This window comes from Panicum virgatum, chromosome 2K, assembly GCF_016808335.1.
Source record: "Panicum virgatum strain AP13 chromosome 2K, P.virgatum_v5, whole genome shotgun sequence".
NCBI lineage: Eukaryota > Viridiplantae > Streptophyta > Magnoliopsida > Poales > Poaceae > Panicum > Panicum virgatum.
This window is the reverse complement of record NC_053137.1, coordinates 39,843,493-39,861,034: the sequence shown is the minus strand read 5'-3', so window position 1 is coordinate 39,861,034 and position 17,542 is coordinate 39,843,493. Positions and strand designations below refer to the sequence as shown.

Genomic DNA, 17,542 nt, shown 5'->3' with positions numbered 1-17,542 from the left:
TAAGGTAATATTGGAAGTATATGGCAGGATGGAGGATCCTTTAGCCTTTGCTTCTAGCTAGCTTGATCACAATATCTTGAGAATATCCAGGGATTCTGCAAACAAAGCAGCAGATTATCTCTTTTTATCTAAATGAATATTGTCCACATCCTCTGAATAAATAGAATATAGATATGAATTGCACTCATGACACAATAATCTTATTGATCCCTTTCCTATACGACAGATATGATATTTGATAGAGTATAAATATAGACTAAAAATACAGTAGTATCCTTTTGATACACATGTCTGTATATCTCTTTCTTTGAGATAGACTAGCGATATGGAAGTATCCAGTTTGATCCTTTTTTATTTCAATTTAAACTACGATTGAACACATTAATTAGTGGCGCCTTGGAATGAAGGAAGGAAAACACGAGACACATCAAGTACATGGCTGTCTCTGTAAATTAAATACAGTAGCGCCCCTTTTTTTGTTTAGAAACCACACAAACAATAGCGGCTTTGGCCTCTCCATGGAACGGCGCCATTGCATGGCCGCCGCCAAGGCCCCGCGCTGCCGCACCGTCATTTTTGTTCCATTTCCAGCGCAGGGCCATGTCACCCCGATGCTGCGCCTGGCGCGCACCCTCGTGGACGACGATGGGGGCGACGACGACGTCTCGGTCACCGTCGCCGTACCCGACTTCATCCACCGCCGCATGGGCCAGCTCTCCATCCCCGGGGTGGCTCTCGCCTCCATACCCAGCGGCGTCGAGGACGACGGCGACGGTGAGCCCCCAGGACCCCCAAGCTTCCTGCACGCCATGGAGCACCACATGCCGGCTCAGCTGGAGGGAATGCTGATGGCAGAGCGCGACGTCGTCTCTTGCCTAGTTGTCGACCTCTTGGCGTCGTGGGCGATACCCGTGGCCGCGCACCTCGGCCTGCCGGTGGTCGGCTTCTGGGTAGGGATGTTGGCAACCTACCGCACCGTGGCCGTAATCCCGGAGCTTATGGACAAGGGTCTCATTTCAGAATCTGGTACGCCTTCAGAGATTGCACGCCCAAATACTTCTTTTTATGCCGTCCCTTCGGTTCTTGTGTATATTTAATTAGTTCATGCATTTGTCTATTCAGGTATCAATCATGTTTTCCTTTTATTTTGTTGAAACAGTTGTCAGCAATCAGCCTGTACATCGTAAAACTCTTAAATACATTAATAAGAGCATAGAAGCCAAATGGGCTGGGTCTAGTGGGCCGCACGAGGCACGACACGAAAAAACCCGACTCTAACCCAGCCTGATCCACGAACGATAGGGTTAGTACCGACCCGACCAAAGGAAAGGTTAGTGTTTGGACCAAGACCTCGACCATAGTGCCGGCCCGAACATGACACGACTAACTGACTAACCCGATCAGGCACCACTAATTTTGTACCTACACAATTTGGCCCGTTAATGGCCCATACTTCCCCAGCCAACCCTAAATCTCTAATCCCGATCTCTCCCTCGCTTCTCCACTCCACCCAGCCGTCACACTCTCCCTCCCTCCCTCCCTCTCTCTCTCTCTCTCTCTCTCTCTGGCCCATACTTCCCCAGCCAACCCTAAATCTCTAATCCCGATCTCTCCCTCGCTTCTCCACTCCACCCAGCCGTCACACTCTCCCTCCCTCCCTCCCTCTCTCTCTCTCTCTCTCTCTCTCTCTCTCTCTCTCTCTGGCCGACCGAAAAGCAGCAGCCGGCAGGTAAAGGAGGGCCGGCTAGCAATGGCGGCCAACAGGCGCGGAGCCACGGGCTAGGGACAGCCAGCAAGCGGTGCCTGGCGTGCACGGGGTCAGCCGGTGGGCACGGACGGCGACCGGCAACGACAACGCGCGGAGCCAGCCGGTAGTGACGACGCACAAGGGTGGGCGACGAGCATGGGGCGACACGATCGACACGCTCGGGCCGACCGTGCCATCATGCTTGCATGGCACGACCAAACGCTCTTCATGTCGTGCCTGGGCCGCAGCGGCGGCGCAGCACGATTCGCTGATCGTGTCTCGTCGTGCCGTGCCCAATCGGGTTAGTGCCGTGTTGAGCACGGCCGCCCATCTGGCCCTCTATACATAAGAGTTGCTACATGGGAAACAAACACTTTTTCTTTATTCTGTTTTCACCAAAAACATTAAAGTTTGATTCCACTTCTTCTCATGGGATCAGTATCATTATTTCTGCTTCGATCCGCCATCCTTTGTGGTATTTACCGACGATGATGTCAGGGTTTAATGAGCCAGCTTGTGTATGATTCTTTTGTTTTTTGTGCTTTCATACATGCTAACTGATTGCCCTTACAATAAACATGAAGGTACCATAGTATCAGCTGATCAGATTGATGGCAGCCATTGTAACATACACCAGAACATTGCAGATTTCCAAATATTGCCCGCAAAGTTAAAGCTGAGATTCAAAGATCTTCCATGGCTCATCAGCAGTAGCGCAGTATCCCAGGAATCAAGATTAGCCTTCTGGTTACAAATAGTAAATCATGTGAAAAGCATCCGCTCCATCCTTATCAACTCCTTGCACGGTGAAGGCGGTGACTCTGACCTGTATGATCCTCCACAGGGTCAGGAAATCCTCCCGGTTGGGCCGTTATTGTTCGACGACGGCTGCAAGAAGACGACTACAATGTGGCAGACCGACCAGACATGCACCGACTGGTTAGACAAGCAGAGTGTTGGGTCAGTGATCTATGTTTCATTTGGAAGCTGGGCTGCACCTATCGGACCTGAGAAAATAAGCGGACTCGCACATGGTTTGGAGGCCTCAGAACGCCCATTCTTGTGGGCTCTCAAGAACCACCCATCATGGAGAGCAGGCCTTCCTGACCGGTACATGGAGAAGGTCGCCTGCCGAGGCAAGATTGTCTCATGGGCACCACAGGATGACATTCTCAAGCACAAGGCGGTGGGGTGCTACATCACCCACTGTGGCTGGAACTCGGTGCTGGAAGCTGTGCGCCATGGGGTTCCCATGATATGCTACCCAATCTCCTCAGACCATTTCATCAACTGCGCATACATAGTTCACATGTGGGAGGTTGGAATTGCGCTGGTTAGCAGTGACCAGAGCGATGTGAAAGATTGCATCGGAAGAGTCATGGAAGACCAAGAGGGAAGGCATTTGCGGCAAATGGTAAACAAATTGAGAGAAACAATCACTGTTGGTGAGGCAATGTGTGTTGCCAAGAGGAGCCTCAGCTTGTTCATGGGGAGAATCAAGAACAATCAGCCAGATGAAGACATCAGAGGAGATCAAGTAACACCACAAAACAAATAATGATGGTCCAAATATCCCCAGAGTTTTATCTTGGAGTCCATTTTGATTTAAGTTGATAATAATGCCCGGCCCCTATATGTATTGTTTTGCTTGCCATGTAATCCATATGTGCCCAGCACCAGCAGACCCTTAAAGTTGAGGCACCTCTATAACTAGATGTATGGTCAACAACTTCCATAAGCTGTCTTTCCCCTTAGTTGTGCTATTTATTTTGTTCCTCTTGAGATAAACTACATCTTTGCTCTATGGTTTGGCGTGGAAAACCAACAATATCTTGTAATTTGGACATAGCCCATCTGGCAGAGATACAACTGGTACGTTTTTGGCCATGCTCTAGTCGAATTTCCTCTGTATGTGCAATTTTTACTTGTTACTATGAAAGAGTAGAAATATTCCTAGAGGCGTAAATAAATAAATTAAAAAGGTTATTAGATAGATCTTAGTTATTTGTCAAGAAACAAAAGGGGGGACTGGTAGGAGTTTTAAATACACTTGGAAAGCGAGGATTCCTTATAAAATTAAGATTTTCCTGTGGCTAGTTGAGAACAATGCTATTCTAATGAAGGATAATCTCATCAAAAAACATTGGGTGGGGTCTCCTTCGTGCTACTTCTGTCAAGAGGAAGAGGACGAATCAATAGACCACCTCTTCTTCCAATGCTCCATTGCCAAAACAATTTGGGGGATTGTTGGCATGTGCCTTGGTGCAAGGGACATACCGAGAAATATAAGGCAATATAGGAGCTGGATCTCAAAATGGCTTCTAGGGGGAAATGCATTTTATACCTGTGGCTGCGCAGCTATATGCTAGGCCATTTGGAAAAGCCAAAATAAGGCGTGTTTTGACAAGAAAATAATCAAAAGTCCGAGTGATATCATAATCCATATTGGTTCATTTTTTACTTGTTAGGCAGGAAATCAGGAGACGCAGGGGAGGATCCTTGAAGGAGTGCAGGCGCTGCTGGCTTATGCTCACAGAGTGACGGCGCGTCAACCGTCAACCACGACTACCGTCAGGATGCTTCCCGCACCAGAAGACGCAGCTCCGGAGGATGACGAGTGAAGCTGAAGCCGGTGATCGACTAGGCGTTGGAAACGAGTCTTTGAACTAGTTCAGAAGGTGGTGGCCATTTAAATCTTGTTTGTTAGCACTCGAACGCTTGGGAGGATATTTTTTGTAAGCCTGGGAATCCTGGATTAATAACTGTATGGTCTAACCTCAATCAAGCTAGCCATTGCTCTGCTCCCCCTCCCCCCTGTTCTGTTATCATCTCTCCCTCTTCTGTTTGGAACTTCAGAATTTTGTTGGAATGGAAATGGGGTAATCCTCATATCGAAAAAAGATCCTAGTTATTTGTGTCTCACTGCAGGTATCCAGCAGGAAAGGAATAAGGACCGGGGAGATAAAACTGTTTGCATGGTCTGCATCCATCTTGTGTGTACAAATCTTGGTTTATTGCATCAATCTTGTTTTTGCTCTTTGGGCTGTGATTTTCCACCTGAGTTTGTCCTCCCATCGTCCAATTTGTGTGGCTGGGGAGCCATTTTTTTTCCAATTTTGTGGGTCCTTCCAGGCCAATGAGCCTTTTTGTTAGCGTGCGTGTAGCACTGGGGACGCCTAGAAATGTGCTTCCTTTTGTACTATTCTAAAAATAGTATGGCCGGTCTAAATTACGATTGGCCGTAGATTAGCCATATCTTAACATGTTTTTTTGCCTGGAGACATAAAATATGTTTAACTAGAGATGTGGAAGAGGTCGCACGCGAGGCCTCCATGGACCCGCGTCGCCTAGGGATGAGCCAGCAGTCGTGGAAGTCGCTGCACGCCCTCCGGATCTGCTCGCACCACCTCGGTCCGCACGCTCCGTCGGATCTGCGCTGGAAGGAGCCGCACTCGAACCCTCGTCTGCGGTTCAGTTCGAACCGCCTCCCGTGGTCCGCGCTTGGACACCATGAGAGGATCTCGCGCCTCCCAGATCCACACACAACTGCCGCACTTGCATAAGATCCCCACCAAGCCTGCTCAAGGAGGACGCGTCGGAGAGGCGTTGCCGGGAAGAGGGGGAAGTGAGGCAGTGCTTCACCGGCAAGAAGCGGCGCCCCGGGCGTCGAGTGCGAGGCGGAGGTGGAAGGTGACCTTGATGACGAGCAGCGACGGAAGCCGATAGAGGAGCGCTTGCGGTCGTCGGAGCTGAGGAGGCCGAAGACGAGGGCGAGGAATTCCTTGGCAAGGTCGGCGATATGGTCCTCCCCGCACGCTGCCTCGGTGGTGAAGGCGAGGATTTGCGGCGGTGTTGCAGCAAGGGCTTGCATCGGATCTCCCGAAGAGGCCAAAGATGAGGGCGAGGAGATCCTTGGGGATGTCGGTGGTGTCGTCTTCCTCGCCGGCGACCTCGGCGAGATGGAGGTGAGAAGCAGTGGTGGCGTCCATGGCCGGCTCTATGAATTCGAGGCCCTAGAGCGAACCAGACGCTATGGGCTCTTTAGTCTAAATATTTTCTTTATTTGTTACATGATAAAAAAGATATTAATACTAATAATATATATTTAATTTGTGAAGAACATTATTGATAGTATATACAAACTAAAAGAACATAAAAAAGCTAATATAATTACCTCAAATACTTTATAAATAAATAATAAGAAAATTAGAACATTAGAGGTTTAAACCTAAATTGTAATATAACATTATCCCGACAAATGCTTCTTAGGTAACATTCTAACACCTAAATTGTAAAGGAAAATAATCAGTAAAGTTAGAAGTTTAAACCTAGAAATCTAAGTATCTAACAGAGTCTGATAGTCACAAAGTAACAGATTATTAGATTAGTTATAGTTACTCACCGACGATTTGCTGTTGCTGATTGCAAAAGGTTGCTGCGGCATGGAGGGGATGAGACAATGCGTCACGATTCAAGGCAGGCCGGCAGCAGGCGATCACCGGACAGCCAGACACCAGCGTCGCCGGACGGTCCGACGGACGCCGGGGGGGGGGGGGGGGGGGGGGGGCGGGCGGCGGAAGCCAAAAAAAGGCAGGAGCACGAAGTCTGCGATGCGAAGCGACACGACGACGGATGGATGACTCGACGCTTTCTTTTCCATATGCCGAGCCAAGCCATCTGCAGCCAGTTGTTGTTGGGCCTATACTCATGTGTATCGATGTTGTATAGTACATATTTGATCCTGGTCCCCCCTCGGCCGTGGGCCCTAGGCGGTCGCCCCTCCCGCATAGGCCCAGAGCCGCGCCTGGTGGCATCGAGGCAAGGGCCAGCGGCGGGGCGCAGGCTTGAGCCGGGTCCGCCGAAGAAGGGGTAGGGAATGGAGGAAGCGTTGGTGGGTGGGGCGGTGGGGATGGGGCTACCAGTATTAATAAATGCTTTGTTGGGATGGTGGAAATGATGGTGGATGTAGCCGCCGTTTCAATCAACAACAATACGGCCTAGCTGCAAAAAAGTCATTACCATTAATAAAATGTGTTTTTCCAATATTTGCACTGTGTTTTTCCAATACTTGTACCTGTACAATGCCATAAAAATTCAATAAGAAGCTTCTTCACAACATTGCAAACTAGCAGATGCATCTTGAGATATAAAAGGGAGGAGTACGTGAAGCCAAGCCAAACCAAGGCAGACACAACACAAGCTCGGATTCACTCCGAACAATCCCGTTCTCAACCTCTTGAGAGCACAAGCAATACAACACACAGTGGACGTAGGGTATTATGCTCCGACGGCCCGAACCACTCTAAACCTACTGTGTTCATCGTGTTCTTGCATCTAGATTGGACTAATCCTATATACCCCCGAGTACTCACCCTCTGGGTTTAGGCGGGTGCACTACACCACCCAGCTGTGGGTTTGCACACCACGACATTTGGCGCGCCAGGTAGGGGCTGCTTGGCTTTCGCTTGATCATCGGCTCGGCATCGCCATGTTTCAGGTGGCGAGCGTCCGGGGGCCAGAACTCGCGCGGCAAGCGTCCGCATCAGCAGGATGGCGACAGCGGGTCATGCTCTCCTAGCTCGTCATCAAGCAGGTCTGGGGGGAGCACAGCTTCAACAAATCCCACTCGCAGCATACCTCACTCATGTGAGGAAGCCTGCTCCGGCGGAAAGCCCACCCCGGTCGCACTAAGCCGACTCTGGTGGCTCTCTCCGATGTTAAGCCGATTCCGGTCGCACCTCCGACTCTACATCTTTGTAAGTCCTACCCTTAGAGATCCAGCAGGGAATAAAACATTTTCCTTTGTAACTAGGTAGTACTTCTGTGTGGTCCAGTCCGGTGAGCCTCCCCCGTGGAGGGGTCCGGACCTCTACGAACCAGGTTCAGGGAAGCGTACTCACCCTCCGGGGAGGTCCGGAGCCGTGTAGCCGCTTGGCCTGGTTCCGTACCCTAAGCTTGCATGCTCTACCTCCCTAGGGCGAGTACCGTAGTACCTAAGACTGGGAGCCCGGAGGTCCGGACAGTTCCGGCCTCATAAACCCGTGTTTTGGCTTACATCGCACATCTCATGTACATCTAGTTATAAAGGAAAAGTTTATTCTCAGTTCGCCTCTAAGGATGTTACATTCCAATTTCAATCTACGCATTCTGTTTGCGCTAACCCCCACGTGGTTTCTTACTCTTGTGCGGTGATTGTGGTCTGAATTGAATTGGCTAGCTAGTGACTTAGCTCGAGACCCCTCATGGAAGAGAGGGGTTTGGACCCCCTGGGAACTTGCAGGTTTAGGGAAGCGCACTCATTCTCCGGGGAGGTCCGGAGCCGTGTAGCCGCTTAGCCTGGTTCCGTACCATAAGCCTGCACGCACCACCTCCTATGAATGAGTGCCGTAGTACCTAGGACTGGGAACCTGGAGGTCCAGACTTTCTCTTAACCTAAAGGCCGGCCCTCGAGCTCCGTTCACTGAGCCTAGTTGTCTATCTCAAAGGATCACAGTCAACAGGATTTGGGACCCGTGGGCACACTACTAAGCATCTACCCTGAGTCATGTGCAGGTCCAAATGTGATGATGCAGCAGGTGACCCAAAGGATGGACGACACAGGACAAGACCCTTGCGGCGCGCACCGTTGGGTGCCAGAAGCAGCCAAGTTGCTCACAGTAGTGGTCCCACCTGCGGGTTCGTTGCCTCTCCCGAGGCGGACCCGGGGGCCTCTGTCGGTACCCTGCAGCTGGGGTACCCACTCCTACTATGCCACAACTCGCGTAGTTATCCGTAACTACGCCCTAAGGAGCTGAGCAGCCGGACCCTTGGGGTCCGACTGCATCTCACCGGACCAACGGTCCCGGACCCGCTTCCCGCTCGGGGATGGGTCCGGTGTCACCACGTGTCCCAGAGGTGGAAATGATCAGCACTTGTGCCCATGGATCCGAACCCCCGCAGGTGGGTCCGGGACCTCCACGTGCCTATCCGGACCCCCGTGAGCTCTCGGCTCAGCTAGCTGCTCGGGAGGGGTCCTGAGCCGCCACGTGTCCCGCAGGCGCAGTCGCGGGCGCGAGTTTTCTGCTGGAAGACTCGCCCACCCACCGCATTCAATGCTGGTGGTTGAGGCATGCTCTGCCGCCGCGGCACGCGGGGCAGCTTTTGTCAGGCCTCACTATAGACCGCATATTACCGAGGTACACAGTGCAGCCTCATGCGCCGCATCCGCGCAGAGCCCATCTGCCGCATTAAATGGATACGACGGCACGGCACCCTTTCATCATACCGCCTACGCCGCAAGCTACACGGCCCGTTCAGCTACGCGGCATGCTACGGCAAGCTACGCCACAAGCTACGCCCTGGCGCCGTTTCGACAAGACAGGGCATGGCTATGCCGGACGGAAGATTCCCACGCGCAAAGCAAAGAAATCCAGGAATAAGGTCTGTACAATATGTTATTTTATATTACATCACTGGGCCCATCTGTCGGGGACCCAACGGCTATGTACACTCCTCCCTTGAGATATAAAAGTGAGGAGTACGTGAAGCCAAGCCAAGCCAAGGCAGACACAACACAAGCTCGGATTCACTCCGAACAATCCCATTCTTAACCTCTTGAGAGCACAAGCAATACAACACACAGTGGACGTAGGGTATTACGCTCTGGCGGCCCGAACCACTCTAAACCTACTGTGTTCATCGTGTTCTTGCATCTAGATTGGACTAATCCTAGCTACCCCACGAGTACTCACCCTCTGGGTTTAGGCGGGTGCACTACGCCACCCGGCTGTGGGTTTGCACACCACGACACACATGATGGTATACTAATGATGAGAGTAGCTACAAGCGAGTGTAGAAAAAATTTATGTGTGTGTGTGTGTGTGTGTGTATATATATATATATAGCGCTATTTTACACCCACCCAACAACCCAAACACACACCCCTCAGCAACCCGGACCAACTACACGGCCATCCCACCAGCCCAACTACACCTTCCGTCCATCTGTTCCAGCCCAACCCCCTCGTCCACCCAGAAATCACACGTCGCGAGCGCGAGCCGCGAGACGCGTGGAGCATGGCGAGCGGCGAGCACGAGGCGTTCCCGCGGCAGCTTCTGCGACGGCGAGCCGCGAGACGCGCGGAGCACGGCGAGCGGTGAGTGCGAGGGGTTCCCACGGCAGCTTCTGCGACGGCGAGCCACGAGCCGCGAGACGCACAGAGTGCGGCGAGTGGTGAGCGCGAGGGGTTCTCGCGGTAGCTTCTGCAGCGGAGCTCGGCGAGCGGCGAGCGGCGGTGTGGCCAGCATCGATGACGCGAAGATCAGATGGGGGCGGACCCCACTGCAAGGTGCGGCGGCATGGGGAAGGCAGGCTAGCGGGGTACGGGCTGGCCAACAAACTGCAGTGGAGGAGCAGCCAGGCGCGAGCGCTTGGTGGCCTCATGGAAGCTAAGCCATGGCAGTAGGAGGTGCTTAAATGCTCGGAGAGTCGGATTCTCAAGGGTCCGCGGGGTGGCGGTGACTCGCGCGGTCTGCACGCACCTGCTGCTGGTGCGGGTAGGCACCGGTGTGACCTGCTTGTGTGGGGGAGCAGTGCCGCCATGGCTAGAGGCAATATGGAGGCTGTACCAGGATGAGTAGGTTTGGGGTAGAAAAATTACTGAAAGTTTTTCTAGATCCAAAAAGTTACTTAAACATTCGATTTTTTTTTCAGTAATTGAGCTACTCCACATCCCGATCTAACTTTTCTCCGTGTGTTTTGCTGTGATTTAGTTTATACCATGGTTTTTACTTTTGTTCAATCTGTATCAGCAAAATGCGCTCTACATAGAATTTCTGAAAATGCACTCTGTTTTTTTTGGCAGTACTCTATTTGTTTTGGTAATTTTGTTACTAAAAGATACATTTTTTGTGCAAGGTAGATCATGCTAGGTCAATGCTCTATCTATGTGCTCTTAGTATTCCAGTAATGATGCAATTCCGCTGAAAAGTACTGGGGGCCTACAAGAGAAAAATACCAGACAGCCCAAACACTGAATTGCTAGATCCATTCGTGAAAAAATAGTGAGTAATGCATATCTACAGTATATACATATTTTATAATTACACAATCACAAAAAAGTAAGGACAAAAAATCCTATGGTGCACAAGAAGTCGGCATGGTTTGTACAAGCCGTTTGTGTCTTGTTATTCACTTGTTGGAGCCATCTCAAGAAGCTCTATACTTGCAGCGTCATGTGGATGAGGTAAAAAATTAGCAAGCAGTGCCATGTCCTCAGGGTTGCAGCTAGACTGAAGCAAGTTCTTCAATCTTAGCAAGAATGGGCCTTTTGAGCTTGTGGATACAAATGTAGTAAAGAAGTTGTGCCCTATACTGAGATCAAGGAAGCTGCATTTCAAGAGCAACACATGTATATTAAAAAAAGGTGAACAAAAAGATAAAAAATGTGAATTACTGAAGGAAAAATATTACTGAACAAAATAGTGAATGCACATCAATATCCCCATGCCTATAGCTAACGATGATAGTAAAGTTTGTATTACTGAGAACAAGATGAACAGAGTACTGATTTTTTTTCTCGGTTACAATAGGCAACGCCTCCATGTATCCAACGGGAGTTCGGATTTAGTTCATTCTCATCGAGTAGTAAGCAATGGCCAAAAAGAACAGCTGAAGGAAAAGAGCTACTTAAGGAAATAGATTACTGGAGAAAAAACTAAGCTACTGAAAAAATTGAAGACTACTAAATATGCCACATCAGAACTAGAACAAGACGAACATAGTACTAATTTTTCTCTCGATTACAATAGGCAATACAACCAGTATCCAACAGGAGTTGGGTGTTAGTTTGTTCTCATCGAGCAGAAGCACTGGCCAAAAGAACTGCCAAAGAAAAAGAGCTACCGAAGGAAATAGAGTACTGAAGAAAAGAACTAAGCTACTGAAAAAAATTGAAGACTACTAAATATACTACATCAGCTCTACAAAAGATAAACTACCAAACCCAAAATTGCATGCTTAAGGAGTTACTGGACAAAAGAGGACTACTTAATTTCTTTTGTGAACATGCTTAGCTAAGTATCAAATCCAAAAATAACTAAAACAAAGTTACTGAAACTTTACAAGCTTACTACTGAACACTACAAGAGGGGTGGTACTGCTATAGCTCAAACTACTAAAGCATAATATTTACTCTTACTTGGAACAACTAAATTGTATTGGTTCAGAAATTATTTCAGAATTATATAACATGGATTACTAAATAAAGATTAATTACAGAAGACATTGGATCGACTACTGAGAATTTGCTGGATTACTGAACATAATTACTGAGAAAGACATTGTACTAAATGTGCAATATCAGTAGTTAAAGAGTTGAACCCCAGAATTGAATACTTTGGAGGTATTGAAAAATGAGGATTACTGAACTATAGTCAATTTCAGAAAGAAGAAGATGGGCTGTTGAAGTATGATAAAGAATTACTGAACTACTGAAGACATTTGTGTGCTAATGTGCACAAAAATTCTGCAAAGAACAAATTGATTTCACATGTATGTTCATATGAACTGGATGCACTTCAAGACATTGGATGGTGCATATGAATTCTAAAATAGCACATGCAGGAGTTGTCAGTGTCTCCATTAAGATTAATAGGAAAGGAACAAATAGGCAGGGATATTGTTGCTTGTTCAAAGGAATGCATAAGCTAAAAAATATTGTTGCTTGTTCAAAGGAATGCATAAGCTAAAAAAATATACTACTGAAATCACAGAAGTGTCGTCCAAAAAAAATACTAATGAACATTTAAAATTACTGAGATTCATGTGGATTACATGATTACTGGATCAATGAATTATTTTGATACAGGATTACTGAAATACCGAATATCTGAAACTGACAAGTAGCAGGGTGTATTACTGCATTACTGACTATAGTGGAAAACCCAACATACACAGTGCCAAGCTTTGAGTAATCAAGTGCTAGTGCCGAGATTGGACAACAAGGATTTTGGCTGAAAATGCAAGCAGGCAATGATTCTGATCTCATTGCAAACAAACGAGGCCCTGCAACTAGCCTCTCATTCACCTGTATGCTGTGGGTTACTGAAAATTGTGGGTTACTAGATTACTGGAGGTGGGTTTGATACAATGGATATATGATTACATGATTACCGAATCACCAAAATACTGAATTACCGATGGTGGTATATGATTACTGAATTAACGAATATCTCAATAAAATATTGAAGCGAAGAAAGGTTGGTAGACATTGCATTTCTATCGGTAATTATTAAAAACTACTGGAGGTGGGTTCGATACATTGGATATATGATTACATGATTACCGAATCACCGAAATACTGAATTACCGATGGTGGTATATGATTACTGAATAACCGAATATCTCAAAGTTGTCAAAGTAATAGGACTACTTAATTACATAATTCAGCGGATCAACTACTGAATAAAATATGATGGATCACTGAAAATAATTATTGAAAAGGAATTGCCGTAGCCCACTAAACTATTGCTAAAACCTACAAAAATGCTCACTCATCAGTAAAAATGCATGAGTTCAGCAGTCGCCGGCCATGGGAATTTAATTTTAGCCACACTACCACCACATGATGCATGAAGCACATCCTATAGGAAAAAATGCACAATCCATGAACTACATGCCCACAAACAAAAAAAATCACAGGAGCGCAGTAGGATTAGAACATTTCAGGGGGGGAGCGCATGTATGAGATTTTCACCTCAATTTCTCTGCACTGCTGCTCCTTCAAAATGTTACTGGATATACACAAAAGAATGTTATATTACTGAACAAAATGAAATTACTGAAACCTCAGTAATTACACGCATATCTTAAACTACCCTATTATTAAAACTAAAATATGTTCAAACAAACTACTGAACTAAGTTGTCAGTAAACTGCAGTAATTCAGAAAGCTTCTTTTGTGGGGGGTCACACATTAGATTTTTGAAGTTTGCAAGAGGCTTGTGGATCGATTCCCGCAGCTTAAACCCTATTACTGAAGGGAGAGAAGAGGGAACAATATCTACTACACTACTAATAGACTCAATGGTACTAAAAAAAGGTAAAAAAAAAGGTAGTGGCCTTCCAATGCTCTGACTAACCAAACACAATACAGCCTACGGCTCAATACAATGCACTTGAGCATTCAGTAATCGCCTGCTTGCATGGTACACATGATTTTTTTCAATTCAACATTAGAAATACAACACAAAAAATCTGTGAACTAGCCTCCAAAAAATTCACAAGTGGGAACCACGATTCACAAATGGGAACTACGAATGGGATGGTGAGGGGAGGATGGTGTGAGTCTCACCTCTGTTTCTCCCTCTGCTCCTGCTTGTGCATGACCAACAGCAGATGGTCAACGCCACGCCGCTCGACTGCGCGCAGCTTCCGCGCCACATTACTCGACGCCGCCGCAGCCGCCGTGCCACATTGCTCGACGGCGCCACCACCGCCGCGCCCATCCGGCTAGCGGCTGCCGCGCTCCCTCCCCACTCGCGAGCGGACGCCGTGTTGATTTGAATCGGGAAGGGTGTGTGGGGTGGGTGGTGACGGGGCTGTGTGGGCTGGTTGGGGCGGGGGGTTAATTGGAACGGGTGGGTGGTGGGCCTCGGCCAGGCCGGTTCGGCGCTGGGTTACGGGGCTGTTTGGGCTGGTTGGTTGGTTTAGGGGGCTGAGTGTAGAATGCTACTCTACACCTAGGGTGTAGAATAGCATATATATATATATACATATAAATATATAGACATACATATATACATACATATATACACATACATATACATATATATACATACATATACATACATATATATACATATATATATATATACATGTATATATATATACACACACACACCACACACACACACCTCCCTATCTTAAAAATGACACCAATGGATTTTGAGAGTGAGGCACGGGTGACCGCAGCGTCTTTCTTTGATCACACTATACATTTTGTCCTTTTCTTCAGTGGCAATGATCGATCTTCTCATGGTTCTGCTTCTGTAGTATATGGTTCTTTATTTTTGTTACACCTTTTTTCTTCACACCACGCACTCCATACTCTCCTACACACGCTAAGGAGAGATCGGGAGTCACAACACCTCAGGGCGGAGCTACGTGTACTTGTCGATGTCACACCGACGGCTGGCTGCAAAGCAGTAGTGAATTATTGTTCTACACTATTCACAAAAAGAGCTGACACCGGTGTTCTGTAGAGCTGACACCGATGGCTCCAACGACGGGCTCCGCCGCCCTTGCAACACCTACAGTGCAAGGAAAATAACCCCGGTGAGGCAAACAGTATTCGACCCAGGGATCGAACCCGCGAGCAGCCCATCCCACAACAGAGCTAGCGCTCGGTCCTGGTTCTTTCTTCCCACCTTGGTTCATTCACCTTTCCTCTCTGATTCTTCTTGCCTCACAAGCAATTTACCACTTCCAGATTGCCTTATTGCTGGTTTGGTGCAAAGACATCAAACTTGATCGTCAACTTGTTAGATTTGATTACACTTCCCATTTTAACCATGTTTTTTTTGTCTTTACTGATTCATTTTTTTCTTAAAATACAAAGTTATACTATATAAGATGGCCAGCGTGTTTTGGAAAAAAAAAGAAAATCCATTTGAGTAATTGATGAGCAACAATAATACACGACAATGAAAACTAGTAGTAATTGTTAAATATGGGGTATTCTGTGTTTTGTTACTTGTAGAGTGCAGACTGACTCGATCTACAACGAAGTTCGTTCTTTGGTGTAGTAATGAACAGCCAGATGTGTCATGATACAAAGACCGGGACTAGTAGTAATTGACACAATAGACGTCGTCCTCATTTGCACGTAGCGACGAGGATCCTCCTGGGCGGCAACGACGGGCGCCGCGCGTGGAGCGTGGCGAGGTTGTCGAGGATGAGGATGTCGCCCCTGCGCCACCGGAACTGGAGGCTCTCCTCCTCGATGATCTCCCCGATCCGCTGGACAAAGCTTGCCGGGATCTCGCCGCCGTCCGCCGCTGTGGCGGAGCTCTCCTCCTTCCCGTGCATCCCCACCACCGTGTTGAACCACATCCTCCGGCCCCGGCGCCCCGGGAAGACCCGTGTCAGCGTGCGCGGTCCCAGGATCGTCTTGACGCTTCCGTCAGGGAGCCACTCAAGCTCCATGCCTAGCGCTTTGGCTCTGCACGAGTTGTCAAGAGCAATAATAGAAACTTGTCAGATAGTGAGTAGCTAGTAACTCTAGGACTAGGAGTAGCTAGAGAGTGTAACAGAAAAACTAAAAGGCAACAAGTTGATGATGTTTTGTGTTTTTGTTTTTAATTTTTTGTGCTCTTGTATTGGTTAAGCTCAGTTTGGCCACATCAAGATTATATTATAAACTACTTTCTTCTTAATAAAAAAACTTGCTAATGGCTAGGCGTGATCGCGAAAAAAAAATAAGTTGACGATGTACTTGTTTACCTCTTCTCTGCCTCTGCCTTGTCCGAGGTGCCGAAGGCGTCCTCCCATCCTCGGCCCCTCATGGACTTGGTGTCGTTCTTGCTCAGCGCCGTCAGCGTGTACCGGAGCCCCTTGGCGTCCAGCTCCTCCACCATCTCCGGGAACTCCTCCAGCGCCCGCTCCGTCACCCGGAAGCTCGGCACGAACGGTGTCTCCCCGCCCTCCGGCGGCGGCACCTCGCAGAACAGCACAATCTTCTCGGGAAACTCCTTGATCTAATGCACATCATTAATTCCAAAAGTAACAGCAGGAATAATAATCCACGAGGATCCACAGCAAGTAATTAAGAATTAATACGCACCAGCACCATCTCGTGATGGAAGTAGACGAACTGCTCGAGGGGCCCCTCATTGGCCGTCCAGACGCGGCCGTGGACGTGGGTGCGCGGCGCCGGGCCGACGTACCGGATGTCCGGCCACCCCATGGCCTCCACGACGGCGTCGAACTCCGCGGCGTCGCGGACGTCGAAGCCGCGCAGCAGGACGGCGCTGTTGGCGACGACCTTGCCCTCCAGCCACCCCCGGTTGGCCCTCAGCGCGGCGGCGAGAGCCTCGTGTCTCGCGTGATCTTTGCCGGCCGCCGAGGGGGTCAGGACCAGCGGCACCTGCTCGCCGTCGATGGTCCTCTGCCCCTCGCACTCGCCGACGCTGAAGAAATCGCTGGGCTGCGGCTGGGACTGGGAGGCGCCGCCATCCATGGCGAGCGCGTTGTTGATGGAGACCTTGGCTTGCAGCCACTCCCTGTTGGCATTCAGGGCAGCCATGAGAGCTGCATAGTCTTCGTTGCTTCCGCTTTCTTTCCTTTGATCCTTGCATTCGTCGACGATGAACACATCATCTTTTGAAGCGCCCTCCATGGTGATCTATTGTTCCTTGTTTATCCTGTGTATTGTAACCAGTAGTAAGTATAATTCTAGGTCTCTAGCTAGGCTCTGGGTTATAAAAGGGTTAACTAAGTAGCTTGATTTTCCGGCCCTGTGGTTGAAACATAGTGGAAGAACAATGTTGGTATTTGTAGGCAAGGGATTCGGGCAGTCCAGAACTATTGTAGAACTCTCTAGATTTTGGAGTTCAGAAAGTGACACATAATTTGAAGGGATCCCTGTCAAAGAAAGATTGCTAGGTGGTGGAGATAACAAGGGTAGTTTGGTATAGTAAATCTTGCGATAATTGATGCGCTGGTAATTGCCAATTGTTGTAAGGAAGGTCAATTTTGGAGGCAAAATGAATGGCAACAATAGCAACATGCCTCACGATAATCGACGGCACACCTCCT

The 17,542-nt window shown here is 48.4% G+C and overlaps 2 protein-coding genes across 2 annotated transcripts; one reads left to right on the top strand and one right to left on the bottom strand.

The window, feature by feature from the left end:
• The first annotated feature begins 536 nt into the window (after positions 1-536).
• LOC120695288 (UDP-glycosyltransferase 82A1-like) lies at positions 537-3,366 on the top strand. Its single transcript, XM_039978573.1, has 2 exons — positions 537-1,026; positions 2,332-3,366. Exons 1-2 carry the CDS (start codon positions 537-539, stop codon positions 3,303-3,305), a joined length of 1,464 nt encoding a protein of 487 aa, XP_039834507.1. The 3' UTR covers positions 3,306-3,366.
• Positions 3,367-15,452: 12,086 nt separating this feature from the next.
• On the bottom strand, positions 15,453-17,228 carry LOC120696029 (clavaminate synthase-like protein At3g21360). Its single transcript, XM_039979196.1, has 3 exons — positions 16,569-17,228; positions 16,229-16,482; positions 15,453-15,947 (listed from the first exon to the last, which is right to left on the bottom strand). Exons 1-3 carry the CDS (start codon positions 17,121-17,123, stop codon positions 15,602-15,604), a joined length of 1,155 nt encoding a protein of 384 aa, XP_039835130.1. The 5' UTR covers positions 17,124-17,228; the 3' UTR covers positions 15,453-15,601.
• Positions 17,229-17,542: the final 314 nt, after the last annotated feature.

Excerpts from the sequence above, each read along its gene's own strand:
- LOC120695288 (XM_039978573.1), top strand. The coding sequence starts at position 537 with ATGGCCGCCGCCAAGGCCCCGCGCTGCCGCACCGTCATTTTTGTTCCA. Across the intron at positions 1,027-2,331 it reads GGGTCTCATTTCAGAATCTG|GTACCATAGTATCAGCTGAT; the intron begins GTACGCCTTCAG and ends ATAAACATGAAG.
- LOC120696029 (XM_039979196.1), bottom strand. The coding sequence starts at position 17,123 with ATGGAGGGCGCTTCAAAAGATGATGTGTTCATCGTCGACGAATGCAAG. Across the intron at positions 16,483-16,568 it reads TCCATCACGAGATGGTGCTG|ATCAAGGAGTTTCCCGAGAA; the intron begins GTGCGTATTAAT and ends GATGTGCATTAG. Across the intron at positions 15,948-16,228 it reads AAGGCAGAGGCAGAGAAGAG|AGCCAAAGCGCTAGGCATGG; the intron begins GTAAACAAGTAC and ends CAACTCGTGCAG.